Raw genomic sequence first — 24362 nt, forward strand, 5'->3', positions numbered from 1 at the left:
TATTTATTTGTAAATGTTTTATGTGGAATATGTATTCCTTTTTGGATATGGCAAGTTGAAAATAAATGAAGATATAAAAAGGGAGAAGATAGTGAAATAGCTAGACAGAAAGTACAATACGAAAAAGAAACTGACAAAGATATATAGCCACTGTCAAAATAAATAGGCTGCTAATTAAGACATAGCTCATAACAGGTTTAAAGAAGGCACATTTTAAAACAAACGTTAGGGCTATCAAGTCCATAAAATACTTATAATTTTTTATTATCCTATTACTTTTGTACTTTCCCTCCCATTTTATTTTATTTTATTTTTAAATTTATTTATTTACTTGTTTGTTTGTTCATTTATTTATTTATTTTTAGAGAGAGGGGAAAGGAGAAAGAGAGGGAGAGAAACATCACTGTGTGGTTGCCTCTCACTTGCACCCCCAACTGGGGACCTGACGTGCAACCTAGGGACCAGGGACACTTGGCCCATTTTATTTTTTAGATCTATCTTTTCCGATCTAGTGATTCTCCGGATCTCAGAGAAGGGGAGAAGAAGAATGCCAGTGGAAAAGCGTCATCTCTACCATCCTCACAAAAAAAAAAAAAAACAACTTTTGAACACAGCTCACGGGGAAAAAAATATATTACACACCTTTGTGAAGGAAATATTCTTGTATTGAGTTTTGCCTGAAAAAAAAATTTTTTTTAAATCATTTTCTATCCCCTTTTGGTAATAAGGCTCTTTAAGAGTACAACAGTGTCAGATGTGAAGGCGCTAATGCGGCATTGAGTATCCTGGTAAAGCCAATTGCTTCCTGCAAGGTAATGCCCACCATAAACCATGCTTATGGAGGTGGCATTAGACAGTGGCCCCACAGTGCTGCTGATTCACTCTGTGTTCAAGTTTTCAGTTACAGTACTTCATTTGATTACACTTGGGTGTGTTTTATAAGATGGCGGCAGTCAGTCTGAGTTGTTAAAGAAACATGTACATTTCCATTACCAAAGTAGGTATCAAATCCTCGACGGGTTGGAAGGCATTCTTTCCGGTACATTCCCAGGTGCCATTTTCCAATCATATGGGTAGTGTAGCCTGCTTCTTTAAGGAGCTGGGGCAGGAGTTTTTCATCCAGAGGAACACAGCTGGGCTGACAGGTCCAGATTATTTGATGCTGTAAACCTGTGTGAATCTTAAAAAGATAAACATAAAATTATGAAATATGATGTTGAAATATTCTGAACAAGCAGATAAAGTGGCTGCCTAATTTATTGAACATATTGGTAGTGCAGGAATATTGAACTCTATTCCTGTACTGGCTTAAGGCTATTTTTGAAAGGTACAGTACTTTACTTACTTAAGTATGTTAATGGATATAAACAGGATTTGAAAAAAATGAATAAAAGTACTCTAACAAACATTAGATAGTGTCAATAAATATTTAGTAAGATGCTATGTTAGAAATCATTAACTTAAGTTTCCACTTCCTACTTCAAAAAAGTACCCATAATGAATGGTGTGGATCTACCATGTCGCCCTGGCTGGTTTAGCTCAGTGGATGGAGCGTCGGCCTGCGAGCTAAGTGTCGCTGATTCGATCTTCCAGTCAGGGTACATCAGAGAAGGAAAACTCTGACACCAAAAAACCTCCGCTGCCTTGCGGCATACCTCTTCAGGGGAAAGGCTAAGGGAGTAAACCCCGACAGAAAATCCGGAGCCGGAGTCCCTAAGGTGGTTTGATGTTGTAGTCAACACCGGCAACTCCTGCGGCGCACCTGAACCCAAGCTGTATCGACTCCGTCTTTCCCTTGGACCCTTCAGCTGCGAAGAGAGGGGGGGTCTGCTGCATGGGCAACAGCAGACCCTCCGTATTACCCTGCCCAGGCTCTGTAGCTTCAGCTTCACTGGAGAGGACACTCCAGCGTCATTGCAAGATGTCGATTCAACACGGGAGGAGACAGATACCGTGTCACTCCCGAGTCGGACTGCACAGCCATTCTCGGAGGTGCAGATAGACTCTTAAGAAGCTACACCATCGTCTCTCGAGACGAACGGCTGCCGACGGATCTACCATGAAAAAAGTATTCCAATTTCGGTACATATGAGATGTTAGTGTTTGATTAAAAGTACCTTTTATAGAAGCATATAATCTTCCAAAGCTGAATCAAAAAGAAACAGAAAATCTGAACAGACTGATTACAACCAATGAAATCAAAGCAATAATAAAAAACTCCCAACAAATAAAAGTCAGGGACCAGATAGTTTCACAGGTGAATTTTACTAATCATTCAAAGAACAATTAACACCTATCTCAAACTATTCCAAACTATTTAAGAGGAGAAAAGACTTCTAAGTTCATTTGATGAAGCCAACATTATCCTAATTCTAAAAAGAGGTAAAGACACTACAAAGAAAGAATCATAGGCCAATATCCCTGATGAACATAGATGCAAAAATCCTCAACAAAATATTAGCAAATCAAATTAAGCAATACATTAAAAAGATCATACATCATGATCAAGTGGGATTTATTCTTGGGATGCAACGTTGGTACAATATCTTCAAATCAATTAACGTGATACATCACATAAACAAAATGAAGGATAAAAATCCTATATGAACAGATGCAGAAAAAGCAGTTGACAAAATCTAGCACCTGTTTACAATATCTCTCAGCAAAATGGGAACAGAGGGAACATACCTCAACCTGATAAAGGCCCATACATGACAAACCTACCGCTAACATCATACTCAACAGGGAAAAACTGTTTCCATTAAAATCAAGAACTAGACAGAAATGTCCACTTTTACCACTTATTCAATATAGTACTGGAAGTCCTAGCCACAGCAATAAAAAAAGTAGAAGACAAAAAGGCATGCAAATTGGAAAGGAAGAAATATGACTGTCATTACTTGCAGATGACATGATACTGTCTACAGAGAACTACCAGAACTGATAAAAGAATCTAGTAAAGTAGCAGGATACAAAATAAATATTCAGAAATTGGCTGCACTTTAATAAACCAATAACAAACTATCAGAAAGGGAAATTAACAAAATAGTTCCATTTATAATTGTATAAAAATAATTAAATACCTAGGAATAAATTTAGCCAAGAAGATAAAAAATCTGTACTCAAAAAATTATTAGACACTGAAGAAAGAAACTGAAGAAGATACAAATAAATCAAAGTATATACTGTGTTCATGGATAGGAAAAATTTACATTATTGAACTGTCCATATTACCCAAAGCAATCTATAGGTTCAACTCAATTCCTACCAAAATACAACAGCATATTTCACAGAAATAGAATAAATAATCCAAAAATTTATATGGAACCACAAAAGACCCCATAGAGCTAATAGCAATCTTGAGAGAGAAAAACAAAGTTGGAGGTATCCCACTACCTGACTTCAAACTACACTACAAGGCTATACTAATCAAAACAGCATAGTACTGGCATATAAACAAATATAAATCAATGGAACAGAATAGACAGCTTAGAAATAAACCAACACCTATATGGGCAATTAATATTTGACAATGAGGCAAGAATATATATATTGAGATAAAGACAGTCTATTTGATAAATGGTGTTGGTAAAATTGGACAGATACATACAAAAAATGACACTAAATAGACCACCTTCTTACATTATATACAAAAATAAACTCAAAATGGTTTAAAGACTATCATAAGACTAGAAACCATAAAACTAGAAAAAACATAGGCAGTAAAATCTCTGACATCTCACTTAGGAATATTTTTTCTAACATATGTGAGCAAGGGAAACAAAAGAGGAAATAAACAAATGGAACTATATCATATTAAAAAGTCTTTGCACAGCAAAGGAAACCATCAACAAAACGAAAAGGCAACCTATTGAATGGAAGATCTTTACCAATGACACATCTGATAAAGGGTTAATTAGCCAGAATTTATAAAGAAGTCCTACAACTCAACACCAAAAAACAAACAATCCAATCAAAAAATGGGCTGAGGACCTGAATGGACACTTCTCCAAAGAGGAAATACGGGTGACCAATAGACATATGAAAAGACGCTCAATGTCACTAATCATCAAAGAAACACAAATTGAAACCACAATGAGATATCACCCTCACACCTGTCAGAAATGCTGTCATTAATAAATCAACAAACAACAAGTGTTGAGGATGCAGAGAAAAGGGAACCCTAGGGCGCTTAAATGGAAATGCAAACTGGTGCAGCCACTATGGAAAACAGTATGGAGAGTCCTCAAAAACCTTAAAAACAGAACTGCCTTATAACCCAGCAATTTCACTTTTGGGTATCCTCTATATCCAAAGAAACCAGAAACACTAATTTGAAAAAACACTATATTCATTGCAGCACTATTTACAACAGCCAAGATAGAAAAGCGACCCAAATGCCTATCAATGAATGAGTGGATAAAAAAGTGGTGGCACATACACTGCATGGATAGACCTAAAGGATATTGGGCTAAGTGAAATAAGTCAGTCAGAGAAAGACAAATACCATGTGATTTCACTCATATGTCGAGTCTAAAGAACAAAATAAACAAACAAATAGAATTGAAACGGACTCACAGATACTGAGAACAGAATGATGGTTACCAGATTGAAGGGAGTTTAGGGGACTGGGTAAAAAAGGTGAAGGGATTAGAAAGTACAAATTGGCAGTTACAGAATAATCCTGGGGATGTAAAGTACAGTATAAGGAATACAGTCAATAATATTGTAATAACTATGTATGGTGCCAGGTGGGTACTGGAAATATTGGGGGGAACACTTTGTAAAGTATAGTATTATCTAACCACTATGCTGTACACCTAAAACTAATACAAAATAATACTGAATTGAAAAAAAAAAAAGAGATAAAGCCAAATACGATGTGAAAAAAAAGAGCATCTATAATCTTTCAAGACTTTATGATTTTTAAGGGTTATTCAATAGTATAATGAAAATGATTATTTGCATTTCTTATTCCACTTTATGTAAGTCAATAATTCCAAAAGACAGTGACCAACTTCTCCTTAAAAAAGAAAGCGGCCATCCAACCCACCAGGTGGGAATAGCTCACACAAGAATGTCCAGAGTGCAAGGACTACACAACAACTAGCCTTTAAGAAATGACCACCTGTTGAATCCTGGTATAATATTAAAATAGAATATCTAAAATTATATTAAAAAGCTACTAAAATAACCATCCTTTTTCCAAAAATGTATCTGTGTGAGGCCAAATATTCTTCATCAACTTTTAACCCAACAATATATCATAAAAGATTGAATGCAGAAGCAGATGTAATTGTCTAGCTATCTTCTACGAATAGAAGATATGTACAAAAATATGAATGATGTCACTTTTCTCATTTAATTATTTTGCTTTGGAGAAAAAAGTTATCTTTCATAAATTACTTATGTTAACATGCAAATTTCTGATACAGTAAATTTTGAATATATAACCCTCATAAATATAAGCTCTTTGGGGTCCTCAATAATTTTTAAGCATATACATTGATCCTAAAACCTCAAACTAAAAAGTTTAAGAACTGATGCTATAATGTCTGATAGTGATCACTGCTATGAGGATAATAAAGTGGGAGAGGAAGATAGTGACAGGCGATTCTGTAGATTGGGTGGCGAAAGAAAGCTCTCTGAAGAGGAGATACTTGAGCAGTATTCTGAATAGTGTGAGAGAGAGCCTTCCAAAAATCTCAGGCAAGGGCAATATAGGCATAAGGAATAAGATATGCAAAGGACCCGAGGCCTGAACTTGCTAGGCAAGTTTGAAGGCCAGCTTGGAAGTTAGCGTGGCCCTTATCACAGCTCCCTTGCGGATGGCTGCCACGGAACCTCCTGCTGGGGCAAAGGGGAGGGTGTCCCCAGGCGCTTCCCTCCTTGCCTGCCCAGCCTCTCCCTTCCCAAAACTTCACAGCTCCTTCCCTTGCCCTGGCTTAGTCAGGGAGGTCTCACATTCAGCTCTGCACTGGTGCCAGCTTTCCCTAGCACTGATGCTCCTGATTTCCCTAGAATAGGGTCACTCTGGGGACACTGAAGGTTGACAGAGCCAGTTTTCAACCTGGGCTGTGACTCTCTGGCATCTCCATCAGCTGTCAGGTGGGTAGCAAGCAATTACTAACAAAAGTTTTTTTTTAATGTGTTCGCAAAAGATTTACTTATTTTTATTAAAGCAGAAATAGCATAAAGCTCTCCCTGGTTCTATCTCCAAGCACATACTAAACATACAGCAATTGCCATGGTAATAACTGTAAGCAGTGTCATCAATAACATAGCACTCCCTCTCATCTATATCTCAACATGCTTCCCTGAGGAGCTGGGGTGGCATTACAGAGATCATGCACGTGAGACCAGGCCTGCCCGAGGAGTGTGTCATGGTGCACATGAACTTCAGATTTGTATACTGGAACTGCCAATCTCTAGTTCTGCTGGTACTACTACATGCTGGCATCTCTGCTTTTCTCAGGTTCAAATACTGACTAGTCCCACCAGACAGATGCACAGATCTTTGTTTTGTTTTAAGTACATGGAAATAAACAGATACAACATAGAGACAAGCAACAACAACAACAACAAAAAACACTTTCAAACTCAGTCTTTTTTCTTTTTATTATAAGCTACTTACTATTAAATAGCATCCTCATAAGCTCTGACACTGTCTTAAACTTCATTTTTGGTGTGTCTTTCCAGAGCTAGAAGTGCACGTGCTATTGTTTGATCTTGTAATATCTTTCCACACCCTCCTAAAAGAATCTGTGGAATATCTTAAATGTTAAGGTAAAGTGGGTTTGTTTTGACAGTGATGGATATGTTTGTTATTTTGGTTGTGGTGATAGTTTCACAGGTATATACATACCAGAACTTATCATATTGTACGCTTTAAATACGTGCACCTTATTGTATATTAAACAAAAAGCAGTTTAAAAATAAAAATAAAAGTGAGTTTAAGTGTTCTAGTGAGACTTTTATGCCTTCCCTAGAAGTCACCGGACACTTACTTCGGGTATGTGCCAGAGGCCTCCCATTTGCCCTCCAAATCCACCCTCTGCTTCCTTCCTGCTATTCACCCTGGGAAACTGACCTGTGGGGACCAAATCAAAGGACTCCCTTGCCTCCTGGCCTGGGATTGGGTCTATCCACTGGGGATGACAGGAGCTTGGAGTGAGGAAAGATGTGTGGCCTCAAGCTGCCAGGCTGTGTCTAGTGCAGGCCACTGTGAAGGTAGCCGTCTCTGCCTGACTCTCTCTGTAGGTCCTGGTCTGCTCCCTTTCCTTTCCTTCCTTCTGGTCTAGGGGTAGTTATAGCTCCAGTATCCCTTGCGTACCCTAATACATTCATACCTTTTAAATAGTCCCTTTGTAAATAAAACCCCCCTAAATTAATTAATTTGAATGTGCCATCTCCTTCCAGTTGAAACTGCAAATGTGACATGTGACAATGTTACAACAACAAGGCTGGGAAAGGAAAACATTTCTCTACACACACACACACACACACACCACAAATCATGGAAGGATTCTGTCTGTCTAGGGTTAACACCAAAGTTTATCAACAGAAAAATAATCCTGGGTTCAAAAACTTCATGATATATACCAATTGGCAACACAGCAGGATAAGGAAAGATATTTCATTGAATCCAAAAGCCCCGGTGAAGATAAATGCTGTGTGCAAACTTCTCCAATGGAAAGCTCATCCATCATATGCAGAGAATTGACTCTGACCGCTCTGTAGCACCACCAAGGGATGCTGTGTGCTTCAGTTTTCCAAGGCCGTGGGCACCAAGCCAGGTGGTCAGCTGAAGCCTGCTTCTATTATCTGCAATCGTATGGAGCAGGGAATTTGTTCTTCCTAGTTCCTGAGAATTTATTTGACAGAGCATTTTTATGGCATTACTGGGGAGCAGAAGCCAAACTCTGGATGACATCCAAAAAACATGTTTTTTGGTCTGTTCAAACACTATTTGAAGTAAGGAAGCTGTAAAGTGCAGAGAAGCAGTAAACAGGCAAATGCTGAGCTGGTTCCAACCCAGCACTTCAGTTCAGCATGGAATTATAGGGCCACCCGATGCTTCATTGGGCAGGATGATAACAGGGTACCAGTAGGAATCAAAAGAAAAAAAATGAACATCCCCTTGTAAATGCAACAGCATCTAAAACAATTCCATTCTAACACCCGTCTTCAGTGAGAGTGTGTGTAAATGTAAAAGGTCCCAGAGATAATACACGGAAGTCCAGAGCGGTTCCTCTCTCTCCCACACAGGTAGCTGTCTCTCCTTCATTAAACAAAATTCTCTCTCAAAGAACAGCTTCTCCTAAAATTTCCCTTGACTATTAAGGATTCCCTCTGCAAAGGCAAGGGGTTTGCAAATTCAGTGAAGGACCAGGCTTGTCTCTGGGTTCTTTCTGTGGGATAAATGATGAGAAATCCTTGTTTACATGTTCTGTAGCATGTAAAAATTTATTTGCTCCCAGGAGTTATCCTGTCTTCTGCAGATCTAGAAAATACGAGCAGTGTAATCTCATGAGCTTAAAAGAGAAAAACCAGTCTCCAGGACCCAATCTCTTGGATGGAGAGGATAAGGGACAGGGCAGTTTCCACATCAGAAGCTCTTACAATCCCTTTTTCAGAAGTCCAGGCAGTCTATTGATTAATTACCTATTTGGAAGCTCAGAGCACAATATTCCAGCTACACGTACAATAAACTCTCCCACGGACTAGGGGAACACTACTACACATGCGGCAATGACTGCTATTTCTCTCCTCACTTCAACACTGTTGTAAAGGAACACCCAGTTGAACAGAACAAAAGGTCTGTCCCGTCAGTCTGACCTGTGCTAGATGAACTCATACCCTCATTGCACCTGTGTTTTTGCAACACCTCCTGTTCGAAAATCAGAAAAATAGGCAGCTCTGTCCCTCCACTTGACACACCAGAGAGCTTAGAGGGAAGCTTCATGCCCGGAACACAATCACAGAACATGCTGGGAGCCAGCCAGGAGTCAGCATGTCCAGCCTGTGCCTTGGCCAGGACGCTATAGGTTTTAACCACGGTGCCACTCATGCCACCTTAGGTTTATTCCTGAAGATGCCCTACAGAACAAACGGAGGGTGGAGAATCTGCTCCCTCCCTCCTAAGCCTCCTAAAAAGCAGTCAGCTGGCCATCCTGCGGGAGCCAAGAGCTACAGAACACACATTATGTGTGCTAGGGGCCTGGCTTTGCCATCTGGCCTGGTCTCTCAGAACTGGCTGGTGTCACTGACAGCTTTAAGGGTCTATTTATTTTGGTGTTGATTAGCAAAGAGCGTAAATCTCTGACTAAACTCACAAAGGGATGTTGTTTGTAAAAAGAGTAAACAAGGCAAAAACTGTGGCAGTGCCTTCCTCTGTTTAAATTATGAATTCAGCCAAAAGCCCAAAATGAAAAGGGAGGAAAATATGGAGGGAAAATAATTTTTACTAAAGTGTTATGATTAAGGAAACAAAAACAAAGAGTTACCAAACAGTGACAGCTGATGCTCAAAGTGGTTCTTGAAATAACAAACCTCTTAAATCAACCAACAAAAAACACCATAAGTCCAATGGGTCATAACCCACTTAGCTTCAAACATTTCTTTATTTCCTCATTTTCAATTACTTGGGAAGACAAAATATGTAAAATATGGACTTGTTTCTTTAAAAGATCTCCAATACTTAATAGAATAAGGCCTCCTGCCCCTTCCCTTCTGAGAATGATTCTTGGCTCCGGCCAGGCTTAGGACAGACACCTGGCTTCAGGAAAAACAGATGACCCATCAGAGCAAGTCATTCACAGAGGCCCCTGGTTGGGAACCCTGATGTGCTTCAGTTAAGTGGACCTCTTGCTTGTTACTATGGACCTAATGCATCCTTTGTTCCTCCCCTTAAAGAGTCAGGGATATAGACTAGGAATAAAGACTGACAAGTGCTTTCTCTTCAGAGGCACCTATGGCCTCTGGACTATATGCTCCTTTGATCTCTCACCCCTTCGATGTCTTTGCTGGGAGTCCCAGGAACACTCCCAGCTTGTTACAGGTCCCCTTCCCCAAGCACTTGGCCCATTTCTTCCAGCAATTCACTCCTCTTTTTACTCTTTTCTAATCTTAAGAGTCCAGGAGAGAGGGGACCAGGGGCAGGAGTCCACTGGTAGGCAAGCATGTGGATGGGTGATAAAGAATGGGCAGAAGGACACCATGGACAAAGGGGAAAAAAAGCAGAAGCAGGGAGAGGAGGGCATCCTCAGGCAGAACTCCTTTCCAAGACACAGGATGCAATGCCTTATTCTGCCTGCAGCCGTGGGTCTTACCTGCTCACATTCTTAAAGCAAACTTGAAGTAAAAGTAAAAAATCACCCACGATGCTTATGCACAGCCTCCCTCCGATATTTTCTGTCCAAGGTTCTGCTTCAGGGGTGAGTGAAAAGCTGTGAAAGTGTCTTATCTGTTTATCAATGAGATTAAGAGAAATGTGGCATGGGTCCCTTAAGAATGAAACCTTGGAGTTATCTTTCATTGCTTCTATTCTCTGCCAAGGTCTGGTAGAGTGGTCCCCTCAGCTCCCAAGGTAAGAATGTTCCCAGGTGAGGACCCGAGTTATTTTACTTTTTTCCCAGAAGGAAGTGTTTCCACTAAGGCTTATCACTTTTGTTACTTTTTAATCTAATTTCTCAAAAAGGAAGCAAGGGCATTAGAAATGACTTGTCAACCCTAAGCTATTAAGATAGTGCACTCCTTCAGGAAACACTCAGGTGTTAAAGCACTTGGCACATTCATTCATTCATTTAGTTGTTCAACACTGAGTGCTTCTCTAGGCCAGAGATAAGCAAGGCAATCTAGTGGAGAAGTCAGGCCTGAGAACAACCAACCACATTTAAAATGTGTACCAGGAGTGAGGAGATATAATGGATATTTTGTATTGAATAAAGTCAACTTGTGAGAAAATGGAAATTTAGTATTTTCAAGTCTCCTACTTGCACTAAAAGCAGTACATATACAAATTCTATTAGAAAAGCTGAAGAATTTTTATTTATTTATGTAACCACTTTTATAAACATCTTCATTGCATGTTATTTTATTGAAATATATTTGACATATAACATTGTATAAATTCAAGATGTATCACTTGTTAATTTGATACATTTAAACATTATTATATGATTACCACGGCAGTGATAATTAACATCTCTATCATATTCAGAACAATCCTTTCTTTTTAGAAGTTGGAATCAAGTTCTAGGCTCTCAACAAGTTTGATGATTATAATACAACAGTGTTGACTATATTCACTATACTTTGCATTAGATTTCTAGCTTTTATTTAGTACTTGTGGTAAGTTTGTACCCTTAAACATCTGTCCTATTCCTCTACGCCCTTCAGGAGTTTCAATTAATATTTTAATCTTGAGATTTTAAACAGAGGAAAGTAAATATAAAATCTTATTCATTATATACATAACATGCATCCAAAGGATACCAAGAAGCTAAGATTGGGGTACCTATGGGAAGGTAGGAGAAGGGCAAGGGGACAGGATGAAAAGTTTTTTTAACATGTATCTTTTAAAATCTTTTATATTTGAAACTTTAGAATATATTTTATTATTTTAAAAATAAGCATACTCTTTTTCAAAAAAGGAAAAAATATAAAATTTAATTCTAACTAGAATTACAGGTACACAAAGAATGCCAAATGGCACTTTATTGTGGTTCTCCTTAAAATATATTTCTTTGGAATACTGTAAGATTAGAAACACTCTTAAGTAAATAGTAGCCTTCAATGTAACGTCACTATGAAAAATGAAGCCAGTTTTAATGTTTTATCATGAGCAGGCAACATTAGGTACAGGGCCTCCCTCTCTGAGCTCTTAGCATGCTTTTCATACCTGCCTTCACTCAACCACAGTGGCCTTTCCCCTGTATTTAGAAGCTCTCTCCAGCCTCACAGCCTTTACTTTGGACGTTCCTCCCACTGTGTCAAACTCTTGTTTCCCAGGATCTTTCCATGGTTGACTCTTCATCCAGGCCTCTGCCCATATTACCTTCTTGGAGATATCTTCCTGAGTCACTGTTACTTAACCTGTTTTATTTTCTTCCCAATATTTGCTGCCATGTCATTTAAATTCACCTTACTCATTTGTCTGTGTTTATTTCACCTCCCTGTTGATAACTTTTTCCCCTAGCCTCACCCCGACCAGACTATCAGCACCAGGAAATCAGAGTATATAGCACAACAACACCTGGCACAAATAGTTGCTCAATAAAACTTTGTTGAATGAAAGAATGTGTTACTGGAGGCAAACAAACCCAGGAGCCTGTCAGAATGAGGAGACAGAGAAGTATAGCCCAAAAGGGGGGACCGATCAAGGTTCCAGTGGCAGAACTAAGTGATGAAGAGATAGCCAACCTAACAGATGAGGAGATAGACAACCTAACAGATGCAGAATTCAAAACACTGGTGATAAAGATGCTCACAGGCTTGACAGTTATGCTTGAGTACAGCAAACGCATAAGAGAAGTGAAGGCTGTGCTAAGTGAAACAAAGGAAAATCCACACAAAACCAATGGTGAAGGGAAGGAAACCGGGCTTCAAATCAATGATTTGGAATATAAGGAAGAAAAAAACAGTCAACCACTGCAGAATGAGGAGCAAGAATTGAAAAAAATGAGGAAAACTTCCCAAATTTTGCAAAGGAGATAGAAATACAGGTCCAGGAAGCATAGAAGGTCCCGGGCGAGCTGGCTGGACCCAGAGGGGACCACACCAGGACACATCATGACTGAGATGCCAAAGGTGAAGAAAGATAAAGACAGAGTCCTGGGGGCAGCAAGAGAGAGGCGGAGAGTTGCTTACAAAGGTGTACCATAGGACTATCAGCTGACTTCTCAGAGGACACTTTGCAGGCAGGAAGGGACTGGCAAGCAGTATTCAATGTGATGAAAAGCAACCCACGACCAAGATTATTCCAATCAACAAAGCTATCATTTGGAATGGAAGAGCAGATGAAGTGCTTCCCAGACAAGGTGAAGATAAAGGAGTTCATCATCACCAAGCTATTATTATATGAAATGTCAAAGGGACTTATTTAAGAAAAAGAAGATCAAAACTATGAACACTAAAATGACAAAAAACTCACAACTATCAACAAGTGAATCTAAAAAATAAAAACAAAATCCAATTAAGCAAACCAGAACAGGAACAGAATCACAGGTATGGGGATCATTTGGAGGGTTATCAGCTGGGAGAGGGGAAGGGGAGAAATGGGGAAATGGTGCAGGGACTAAGAAACATAATCGGTTGGTACAAAATAGACAGGGGGATGTTAAGAATAATATAGGAAAGGGTGAAGCCAAAGAACTTATATGCATGACCCATGGACATGAACTAAGGGGGATGGGACTGCTGGAGGGAATGGGGGTACTGGGCAGAAGGGAGCAAAGGGGGCAAAAATTGGAACTACTGTAACAACATAATCAATACAATATACTTAATAAAAAAGAATGAGTTATGCAATGCATACATTATACTTAATAGCAATAGATTGAAAGCTTTCCCTCTAAAATAAGGAAAAAGAAAAGGATGTCCACTCTTGCCACTTCTATTCAAGAATGTACTGAAGGTTCTACTCAAAGCAATTAGGCAAGAAAATGAAATAAAAGGTGTCCAGATTGGTAAGGAAGAAGTAAAACTATTTCTATTTGTAGATGACAGGATGTTTTATAGAGAAAATCATGAAGAACGTATGTACACACACAGACACACACACACTATTAGAACTAATAAGTTCCGTGAGGTTGCACACAGGATATAGACCAATATATAATGTCAGTCAGCAATGAAAAATCAAGAAAATTAGGAACACATTTCCATTTACAACAGATCAAAAAGAACAAAAACTTAGAAATAAGTGTAACTAAAGAAGTGCAATACTTGTAGGCTGAAAACTACAAGACATTTTTGAAAGAAATTTTAAAAGGCCTAAATAGAAAGACATCTTATTTTGTAGATAGGAAGGCTTATAATGTTAAGGTAGTAATATTCCTTAAATGAATTTATAGGTCAATCAATCCCTATCAAAATTAGAAATGAACAAGTTTGATCCTGAAATTCATAATGAAATACAAGAGGCCCAGAATAACTAAAACAATCTTGAAAAAGAAAATTGGAGAATTCACACTTTTTGATTCTAAAACCTAACACAAAGCTACAGCAATCAAGACAGCACAGTATTGACATAAGGATAAACACAGAGATCAATAGAGTAGAGGTGTGAATATAGAAATAAACCCACATATATATGGTCAATTGATTTTTGACAAGAGTACAGAGAGCATTAAATGGGGAAAGAAGTCTTTTCAACAAATAGTATTGGAACAACTGGACGTCTATATGCATCTACATACTTCAAAAAATATACAAAAATTTAAAAATGAATCGAAGACCTAAATGCAAGAGCTGAAACTACAATACTCTTAGGAGAAAACATAGAAGTCTTTGCAATCTTGAATTACATAGTGGTTTTTTAGATATGACACCAAGAAAAGCACAACCAAAGAAAAGTAAATAAATCGAAATACGTCAAAATTTAAAACTTTTATATATAAAAGAACACCATCAAGATAATAAAAAGACAATCCACAGAAGAAAATAATTTCAAATTATGTATCTGGGAAAGGTTAAATATCCAGAACATATAGAGAACTCTTACAACTCAACAATAAAAATACAAACAATCCAATTAAAAAGTGGGTAGAGGATATGAGTAGAGATTTCTTCAAAGAAATATACAAATGACCAATAAGACATAAAAAAGATAATCAATATCATTAGTCCTTATAGAAATGTAAATCAAAAGCACAATGAAATATCACTTCATACCCACTAGGCTGACTGGAAGGCTATAATAAAAAATGCAGATAATAAGTGTTGACAAGGATGCAGAGAAATGGGAATCCACATACATTGTGGGAATGTGAAACGGTGTAACTGCTGTGGAAACAGTTTGGAAGCTCCCCAAAAAGTTAAACATAGAGTTTCCATATAATCTAGCATTCCACTGCCAGATATATACCCAAGAAAATTGAAAAAAATATATGTTTATACAAAACTTATCCATGGATGGTCTGAGTCACCAAAAAAATAGAACAATCCAATGCTCATCAACTGATGAGTAGAAAAATAACATGTTTGTATATCCACACAATGGAACATTTGGCCATAAAAAGAAATGATACATGCCACAAAATGGATGAAAGAACATCTACTGTATGATTCCATATATGTCCAGAAGAGGCAAATCCATAAAGATGAAAAGTAGATTAGTGGTTGCCAGGGGCTAGGGGAAGAAGGGAATGGGGACTGACTGCTAATGGTTATGGGGTTTCTTTTTGGGGTGCTAAAAAGGTTCTAGAAGTAGATAGTGGTGATGGTTGCACAACTTTGTGGATATACAAAAAACAATGAATGATACACTTAAAATGGTTAATTTTATGGTATGTAAAATATAATTTTTTAAAAAGTATAGAACAATAAGCAATATCAGATATTGCTGGTGGGAATGTAGACTGATACAATCTACTAAATTGCAAATTTGAAATATTTTTCAAAATTACAAATGCATGAAACAGAAAAATCTTTTAAAGAACTTTCAAGTGCCTGCAAAGCGACATACTTACAAGGTATTGACTTCAGTTCTTTGATATATCAAAAAGCTGGAAACAACCTATATGTCCATCACTATGACTAGATAAATAAATTATGACATATCCATTTAACAAAATACCACACAGCCATAAAAACTAAGAATGCTCTTTAAATAACAATATGGAATTATTTCAAACGTTAAAGTTAAAAAAGAACACAAAATTTAAAGCACTGTGATGCATATGCTATTATTCATATAAAAGAGGGGATATTTAAATATGTATTGTCTTGTATTTAATAAAATACTGTATACATAATTCAGATGGCATTGTTTGCCTGCAAAAGACGGGCAATTGGATATCTAAGGAAGAGGATGTTTGCGTGGGTATGTAGAAAGAGATTTTCACAGTAAGCCCTTTTGTAACTTTTGAGTTTTTAAAACAAGTGAATGTATTTTCTATTCCAAAGATAAATAAAATATATATTTTTAAAATATTTTAAAAATAATGAATGGAGGAGTCATATAAGGCTGTGGGAAGAACACTAGCCCAAGTGTAGAGACCTCAATTTTCTAGTTCTGAAATTGTGGGTAACTTCTTACCTCATCTTCCAATCAGTCTTCTTTTCCCCCTTTCCCAAACTCTATGCATTTCTTTTAGCAAAGCATGCCTATTTTAAAAAGTTCCTATGTGAGGACTCTGAACAATTAAATATCCCAATAGAAAATGCTGAATTCACGTTTTTGTTTGAAGAAGTTTTAGTAGCAGAACAAGCAGCCTGTGCACACTGTAAGGCAGTGCAGAGCAAGATTAATCTCTCTTCCTACCAGTAGATGGGGCTAGTGAGTATAATAATGTTTATTTACCAAGCCAGACATTTGCTCTAACGGACACGGGAGCCTTCGAGTCAAAGAAATCTAGAGCTATAGGACCTTACAGTTCAGCACAATTCCCTTATTTTCCGTAAATGGAAAATAATGTCTACCAAAGTCAGACTCTGAAGACTGACAGGGCAAAGAATGAAACCCACATCTCATAACTGTTAACTGGTCCGCTAAAATACTTGAATAAGTTAAAAAATTAAAACTCAGTACTTCTTGGAAATATCAGGTTCCATCAGTCTAGGCTTGCTTATCACTTTATGCTGTTCTCCTCTAATCCGCAGTTAAATGATTATGAGAAGGGGGTTCTGTAAATATTAAATAAAGCATGATTGCTAAATTCACAGATAGGCTATTAAGTAGTTCTTTCAAGCACCTGATTTTAAAATAAACACATTTCCTCATTTTATTGTCTAAAATTATGCACAACACACGACTTGTTTCAGAAATAAAACCTTTCTCCCTGTTTTCATTTTACATTTTTTAAAAAATAATTTATTTATTTGTTTGTTTGTTCACTTATTTTATTTTTAGAGAGAGGGGAAAGGAGAAAGAGAGGGAGAGAAACATCACTGTGTGGTTGCCTCTCACTTGCGCCCCCAGCTGGGGACCTGACGTGCAACCTGGTAATGTGCCCTAGCTGGGAATCGAACCAGCGACACTGGGCTCGCAGGCCGACACTCAATCCACTGAGCCACAGCAGCCAGGGCTTCATTTTACATTTAACACAAACAATTCCTAACCTGAAATGTGATTGGATAGATATTTTAATTGAGATGTTGAGGAACAACCTAAATATCTAAAAAATAATAGAGAGATCATTCAGTAAAGATTTTTAATAATTCTGAGTAAGCAATATAGTATAGTGGTTATACAGCCACACTGCCCAGTTCAAATCCTGGCCTACCACTTACTTGCCCTGTGATTTTGGTCAAGTTTCTTAACCTCTTCCAGCCTCAGTTTCCCTGTTATCGAACAGTACTGATAATAGTAATTCCTACTTCATCCGGTTGCTGTGAAAAATGTATCCAAGTGCTTAGAACAGTTGGTATGTAGTATCTGAGAGCAATAAGGCTTCTTAACCCTTTTAAAAGAGGATACTTTATAACCCAAACTAATTTCTAGCTGGGCCTCATGAACTCTATCAGAAAAAAAAAAACAGAAGAAAAGTCAAACAAAATGCTTGGGGAGGCTGGCTTGCTATCATGGGTGGTCTCTAAACTGTTCTGGAATGCGTAGCTTCTAACCTGCTTTCATTCTTAACCACAGGGTACTCTAAATTCTCGAGGTTTTTCTTTGTTTTGGTGTTTGAGAGTTTTTTGTTGTTATTTTGTTGTTGTTTTTTCCAAGATTAAATGTCGGTGACAGACAGGGGAGGGTGCTAAGAGACAAAAGCAGCCAATTACATGAACAAGTTTTTGAAGTGTGGCCCTTGCTTTCCTGTTCAAGTCTGTTGGCGGGGAGGAAGTTACACAAATGAATGGCCCTCCCATTCTTCTGCAATTTGAGTTCAGTCCTTTTGCTTCAGAGCAAATGCAGAACTACTTTGGATAGACTTTGCCTTTCCTCCTTTCCCTTCTTCTTTACTGGAATGTCCCTTGAGTTCTACAAAGTGTTCAGGGTAAGATTTCCATCAGGGTAGATATTCCTGTTTATACCTGGCAGCCAAAGTTAGAACTGACAAGTGCTTAGGGCTGGTGGTGAAGGGAACCATCCTTTCTCTCCACTGCAAACCTTGGCTACAGCTATTTCTCAGACTGTTGTACATCTCTCTTTTCTGTTTTCTAAAAGTCTTCAGACCACTGTGGAACTCTTTATTACAACTGAATTCTCCCTTCTCTTGATCTCGGGACAACATGGGGTAGGGTTGATCCGAAAGGCTACAGGAACACAGATTTGGGAGGGCAAGGTTCAAGCATGCCCTCTGTGACTTGCACAGCCAGGGCACGAAATATGCTTGTTGAATAGACTTCACACATACATATATGAAGGTATGCATGTAATCTCAAACAGTTTCCATTTATTGGTCATAATCACATCAAGATCTTATGAAAATGTCAATCCTATTCAGATTGGGGGGAGGGGGGAGTCCAATTTTAGAGTGGGTGCAGAAAAGGCATAAACCCAGCTTGACCGCTTTCTAGCTGTGTGATTCTTAACACATCATTCAACCTCCGTAAATTTGTTTCCACATTTGTAAAAGGGGGTTAAAAATAAAAGCTAGCTCATGGGCTGTTTCAAGAATTGCCCTTAAAAACAGTACAGCACTATGGAAAAGTTGCCCGTATTTTCAGTTATCTACAAGTATACTTTCTATTAACTACATAGAAGTTTTAAAGAGAAGCTTTCAGAGATACTGAAGATGCTAAGACGGGTGGAACACAGGTTCTATCTGAAAGGAATGTCAGCAGCCCAAGAAAAACCAACCTGAGTAAGTTTCACTGCAGAGATGCCTAAACTTGGAAAAAATATTTTAATCTTTGGTCGGAATGTCCTAACCATCACCGCTGGGTTCACAGGGGATAATCCCCACCCCCACCCCAGCCCCGGCTTCGGGGCTCCCTGCCTTCCACTGCCGCCCTGGGCGCCCCGCCAGCTCCCTCTCCATCCTCCCACTTCAGGAACGTGCCGCAGAGTCCATTCCCACCCTTCTGCCCACCCGCTCGCAGGGCCCAGCCCCCAGCATTCCACAGAAACCCCTCCACCCCCGACCTTCCGAAAACGAAAGACAGAGAAACCACCCGGAGAGGCCAGGCGCCGAGGGCAAGCTGATAGCCTAGGAGCTGGGCATGCGCAGAGGCCACCGCGCAGACGGCGCTGCCGGGGCGAGAAGCCGGCTCGCTCGGACCGGCTCCGGGAACTGAGTTCGGCTTGCCCCGGCTTTCCGACCCACTCCTCGAGGCTCGCGGGGCGTGGGGCGGACCGCCGGGGGGCGCTGCGTACCTGGTAGCGGCCAGTGAGCAGCTGGCTGCGCGACGGTGTGCACAGAGGCTGCGTGTAGTAGTTGTCCAGCAGCACCCCGCCGGCCGCCAGCGCGTCCAGGTGCGGCGTGCGGATGTAGGAGCCGTGGAAGCCCACGTCGTTCCAGCCCAGGTCGTCCACCAGCACGAAGACGATGTGGGGCGGCTGGCCGGCTCCAGCGTCCGAGCCCGGCAGCGACGGCAGCAGCAGCAGCAGCAGCGGGAGGATGGCAGGGAGAAGCGGCTGCCGCGGGCCAGGGCCTCGGGGCAGGCTTGCCGCGCAGCCCAGGCCCATCCTTCGCCGTCCACAGCCCCGACGCTTGTGGCGCCACCAGCCTACGGCACCACTTATAGAATCAGGAACTTGGTGGCCGGGGCCTGCCCCGCCCCGGGACTTCACCCGAGGCGGGCGGCGGGCGGCGGGGTGGAGAGGCCCGCGTCCGAGCCCCCGCCGGCTCTTACCCAGCCCGAACCCGGTGAGACGGGGGAGGAGCCAGCCGACAGAGCTCTTGAGGCCGCTGCAGCCCGGCCTTGTAGAAACAACATTCGTTCTTCATAGGGGAAGGGTCTCTTCCCTTCCAGCTATGAACTTTGCATCGTGGCATCCTAACAGAGGAGATTTGTTCTCAGGTTTCCAAAGCATTTTCTTAGCCCTCATCTCTATAAATTTCGCAACAATACTGGCAGCTAGGAGTTATAATTAATGCCCCCCCTTCTTTTCTGACTAAACAAGCATGTAGTTGGTTGAGCCTAATCCAAACTCAGTTCTGTCTCAGGATGTTTTAAAGGTAGTGGGAGAATCATTTCTAGCCTGAGTCCAGCCTCGTGCAGGTGGGAGGGCGGAGAGGCAGAAGTCTAAAGGATGTTTCAGATCCCATTTATGAATAGTGTACACCTGTGAAGCCACTGCCCACTAGCAAAAAGAGGGCCCAATACACTCTCCGACTGCACGGCGCCCTTTTGAAGGTGCAATGTTACTTAGGCGTCCCTGGAGTTGTTTGGGGTGCTGTGTGGGTACTGAGTAGCTCATTAGCTTGTCCAGATAAGAGCCAAATAGTGAACCACAGAAGTATAGTATCTAATTTGCTTGAAATAATCTGTAAATGGAAGGAAAAATTCCCTTAACCACATGCTCATTGAATTGGGAAGTTAGCCTTATGACCACTATATTCCCATTCCCGTCCATGACTTTCTGTCTACTTGCTCCATGTTTGGAGATAGATAATAACAGTTGTAGGGTTAAAAAAAAAAAAAAGCAGTGCATCCTTTTTCCTTCCAGGTTTAATGAATCTGATTCCATATGAGTTATCTTACAACTAATTTTTGTTTTATACCTATGCGAATGAATTCTATCCAGTGGAATGCTACCCACCCCCATCCTCGCCCCCACCAACATGGAAAATAGCTTTTGCCTCCACTTGCACATTTAATATTCCTAGTCTGTTCTTTAGATTGTCCTTTGAACTGGTTTAACACTGTACCAGTTTCCTCATTAATGAGTTAAATATAACATATATTCATTTTTATATCTGTATAAGGGTCATGATTTTTTAAAAATTATCCTTTAACACATGGAATGTTTTCCTCTTACATACGTATATATTCTATTCTTTGCATGAAGTAGATTATATTACATCCACTTTTCATCTCTGGTGAAATCAATGAAATTTAGGAGAAATTTTATATATAGCTTTAAATGAAAAAGAATAAAGAGCCACTTGACTTTCATTATATTAGGACTTGAAAATTTCTTGTGAAGACCATTTAACAGACAACAAAGGTCTGAGAATTTTAAACTATGGCCTTTGCATGTCCTTCTCTCTCATAAGTTCCTCTCTACTCTTCCTGATAAAAATTAAATTGTCCAAACTATGGCTGCTAATCGGCAGGAACAATTGCAACTTGACCAACTGCTTCTGAAACTAGCTAAGTTTGCAGTGAGCTTTCTCATATCCTTCATTGTCAAATAAAAGTTTATGCCAACAGTGCTCTGGAAGTGTGCAAATGAATTAATAGAAAAGAGTGAATTCTATTTTTCATCTATGTGTGGAACACTCTAATGTGCGTGACAAACTAGTTATTGCAAAATCCCTCAGGTGCAGTTTGATGTTTCCTAATGATTAGACTCAGGTCATGGGTTTGTGCAGAAATATCACATGAGCGGTATTGTATCTTCTGGATGCTACGTATTAAGAGGCACATGATGTTGATGTGCTCTATTTGAACACCTGTCTCAGGTGGTCATTTCTTAACTGTGAAGTTCTATTTTTCCCTTGTCATTAATAAGTATTTTATGGGGAGATATTTTTAGACTGTATATTCTATTATTTCTAAAACTTTTGCCTATGGGTTTTAGCATCCACTGATGCTTCTTGCTTCACTAAATTATTAGGATGGTTGCCAAATGGTGATTTTCTAATTCAATCATTCCTAATATATTTTAGTTGCCTTTCTATAATATTATGAAGAAGAACTTTCCCTTCTCCATTTATTCATTAATATCACTATGAACTCATGGATTCTTGTTTTATTCAATGTTATAATACTTTGCTATAATTATTTCAAACTTCCTCTGATTTGGGCAGTGTGAGCCTCTTTAGTCTCTCTCTTCTATCCTTTTGGCTTGTCCTTTTTAATCTTGGAGCACTTCCTTACTTTTTAGTATAACAAAATATTCTAGGTTCATCTTGGAGAAATCATACATTTCTCCAAGTATCCCTGATTCCTTTTAGTGGAGTGTGGCATCTAGAAACAAAGATTTGTGCTATAGGTGTGCTCATTGCTACTGGGCTGTCATTACTTCTAGGCTCTCTCACCAGACAGATAGGACGTAGATGTACGTATACAGATACACACACACATCCACATATATATTGACACATATCTATAGAAAGAAAAAAGTCCATAGTGAATACATTTAGTTCTATTACCCCATTTCCATATGTGTATGATTTGTACAAATTTTCATTATCTCCAGCTATTTTAAAAATGCTATATTTTTACATTTTTGCCAACCTGGTATGAGAAATGGTATATCTGGATAGTTTATTTTTGTTATTAAATTTCTCTTATTATGAGTAAAGTTAAACATCTTTTCATATGCCAGTGGGCCATTTTTACATCATTTTTGTAAACTGTCATTTTTTATTGAGTTTTTAGTATTTCCCCCTCTCAATTTTTAAGAGTTCTTTATATATTAGAGATATTACCTAACTGTAATATATTTCACAAATACTTCCTCCCAGTTTGTCAATTGTCAAACATTTTGTTATGGTGTTTTTTGATATGCCAAAGTTATGTTTTTATTAGTCAAATTTATCAGTATTTTCTTGTGTTGCATCTGGACTTGAGTCATAGACTTTCCTTACACCAAAGTTAAAGTAAAATTCAACCATGTTTTCTTCTAGCACTTGTATGGTTTCAGTTTTCACACTTAGATCCCTGATCCATTGGCACTTATTTTTGTGCATGATGTGAGATATGGATCTAATTTTCTCTCTTTCCTAATGATTATCCAGTTGTCTCAGCACCATTCATAAAGATAATAAAGAAGTCCATGTTTGCTATAGTGATATGAGGTGTCACCTTAATCATATGCTTAGGTTCCATATATACTTGGGTCTATTTCTTGGCTTTCTGTTCTTTTCCTCTGCCCTATCTGTTGATTCATGCACCAGTACACACTGTTTCAGTTACAGGCTTAACAATATGTTTGAAGGTATGTAATGATAGTAATTCCTTATAGCTTTTAATTTTTAATCTTTTCCTATTTCTGTATATTTATTTTTCATATGAAATTTAATATCAACATGTCCCATCCCATAAAAAAGTTTGTTGGCATTTTTTTTTTGGATTACAAATTAAATTAGGGACAACTGAAATCTTTATGATACTAAGTTGTCCTATCTAAAACCAAATGTTAACTTTCATTTATTAAGGTCTACTTTTGTATCTTTTACAAATGTTTTAAAATTGTACTCACATCAGTTTTGTGGCTTTCTTTTTTTTTTTTAATATGTGTTATTGATTATACTGTTACAGTTGTCCCAATTTCTTTTCCCTCTGCTCCTTCCACCCAGTGACCCCCCTCCCTCCAGTCGTCCCCCCCCCTTTTAGTCCATGTCCATTTGTTGTGCATATAGTTCTTCTCAACCTCTTCCTGTCTACTCCATTCCCTCCTACTATGCTTCTTAATTCCTGTACCATCTCCCTCCCTTTCCCCCTTCCTCCTCCCTGCTGACCTCCCCCCCGTATGCTCCCCATACCTATAGTTCTTTTCCCACTCTCTTTGCCTACTTAGTTTGCCTTTGTTTCGATTCCCTAGCTTCTGTTGTTGGTTCTTGTGATGCAGTTTTCATTTTAATGTTCATAGTTTTGATCCTCCTTCTTCTAAACCAGTCCCTTTAACATCTCATATAATAGTGGTTTGGATCTGATGAACTCTTTCAGTTTTACTTTGTTCTGGAAGCACTTTCTCTGCCCTTCTATTCTGAATGACAGCTTTGCTGGATAGAGTATTTGTGACTGTAGGTTTTTGATTTTCATTACTTTGACTATTTCTTGCCAATTCCTTCTTGCTTGCAGGGTCTCCTTTGAGAAATCAGCTGATAGTCTAATTGGGACCCCTTTGTACATAATTCTTTTCTTCTCTCTTGCTGCTTTTAAGATTCTCTCTTTATCTTTAATTTTTGACAACTTGATTATAATGTGTCTTGGAATGTTTCTCCCTGGGTCCAGTTTTTCTGGAACTCTCTGTGCTTCCTGGACTTGTAAGTCTATTTCCTTCCCCAAGTTCGGGAAGTTCTGCTTCATTATTTTTTCACATAATTTTTCAATTTCTAGTTCTTCTTCTTTGCCCTCTG

At 39.0% G+C, this 24362-nt stretch overlaps 1 protein-coding gene across 1 annotated transcript in view; it reads right to left on the reverse strand.

Annotated features, from left to right (window-relative positions):
• ARSB (arylsulfatase B) overlaps positions 1-19978 on the reverse strand; it is a 139842-nt gene extending 119864 nt beyond the window's left edge. Inside the window, exons 1-2 of the mRNA XM_090276409.1 lie at positions 19484-19978; positions 994-1180 (exon numbers count right to left, since the gene is read on the reverse strand). Of these exons, the coding sequence (XP_090132535.1) occupies positions 994-1180; positions 19484-19795 (499 nt within the window). The 5' untranslated portion in view covers positions 19796-19978. The remainder of the gene's footprint in view (positions 1-993; positions 1181-19483) is intronic.
• Between the last annotated feature and the right edge of the window lie 4384 nt (positions 19979-24362).

The sequence above is a fragment of the Furipterus horrens genome, unplaced genomic scaffold, assembly GCF_987537825.1.
Source record: "Furipterus horrens unplaced genomic scaffold, mFurHor1.1.pri manual_scaffold_5, whole genome shotgun sequence".
In the NCBI taxonomy this organism is placed as follows: domain Eukaryota; kingdom Metazoa; phylum Chordata; class Mammalia; order Chiroptera; family Furipteridae; genus Furipterus; species Furipterus horrens.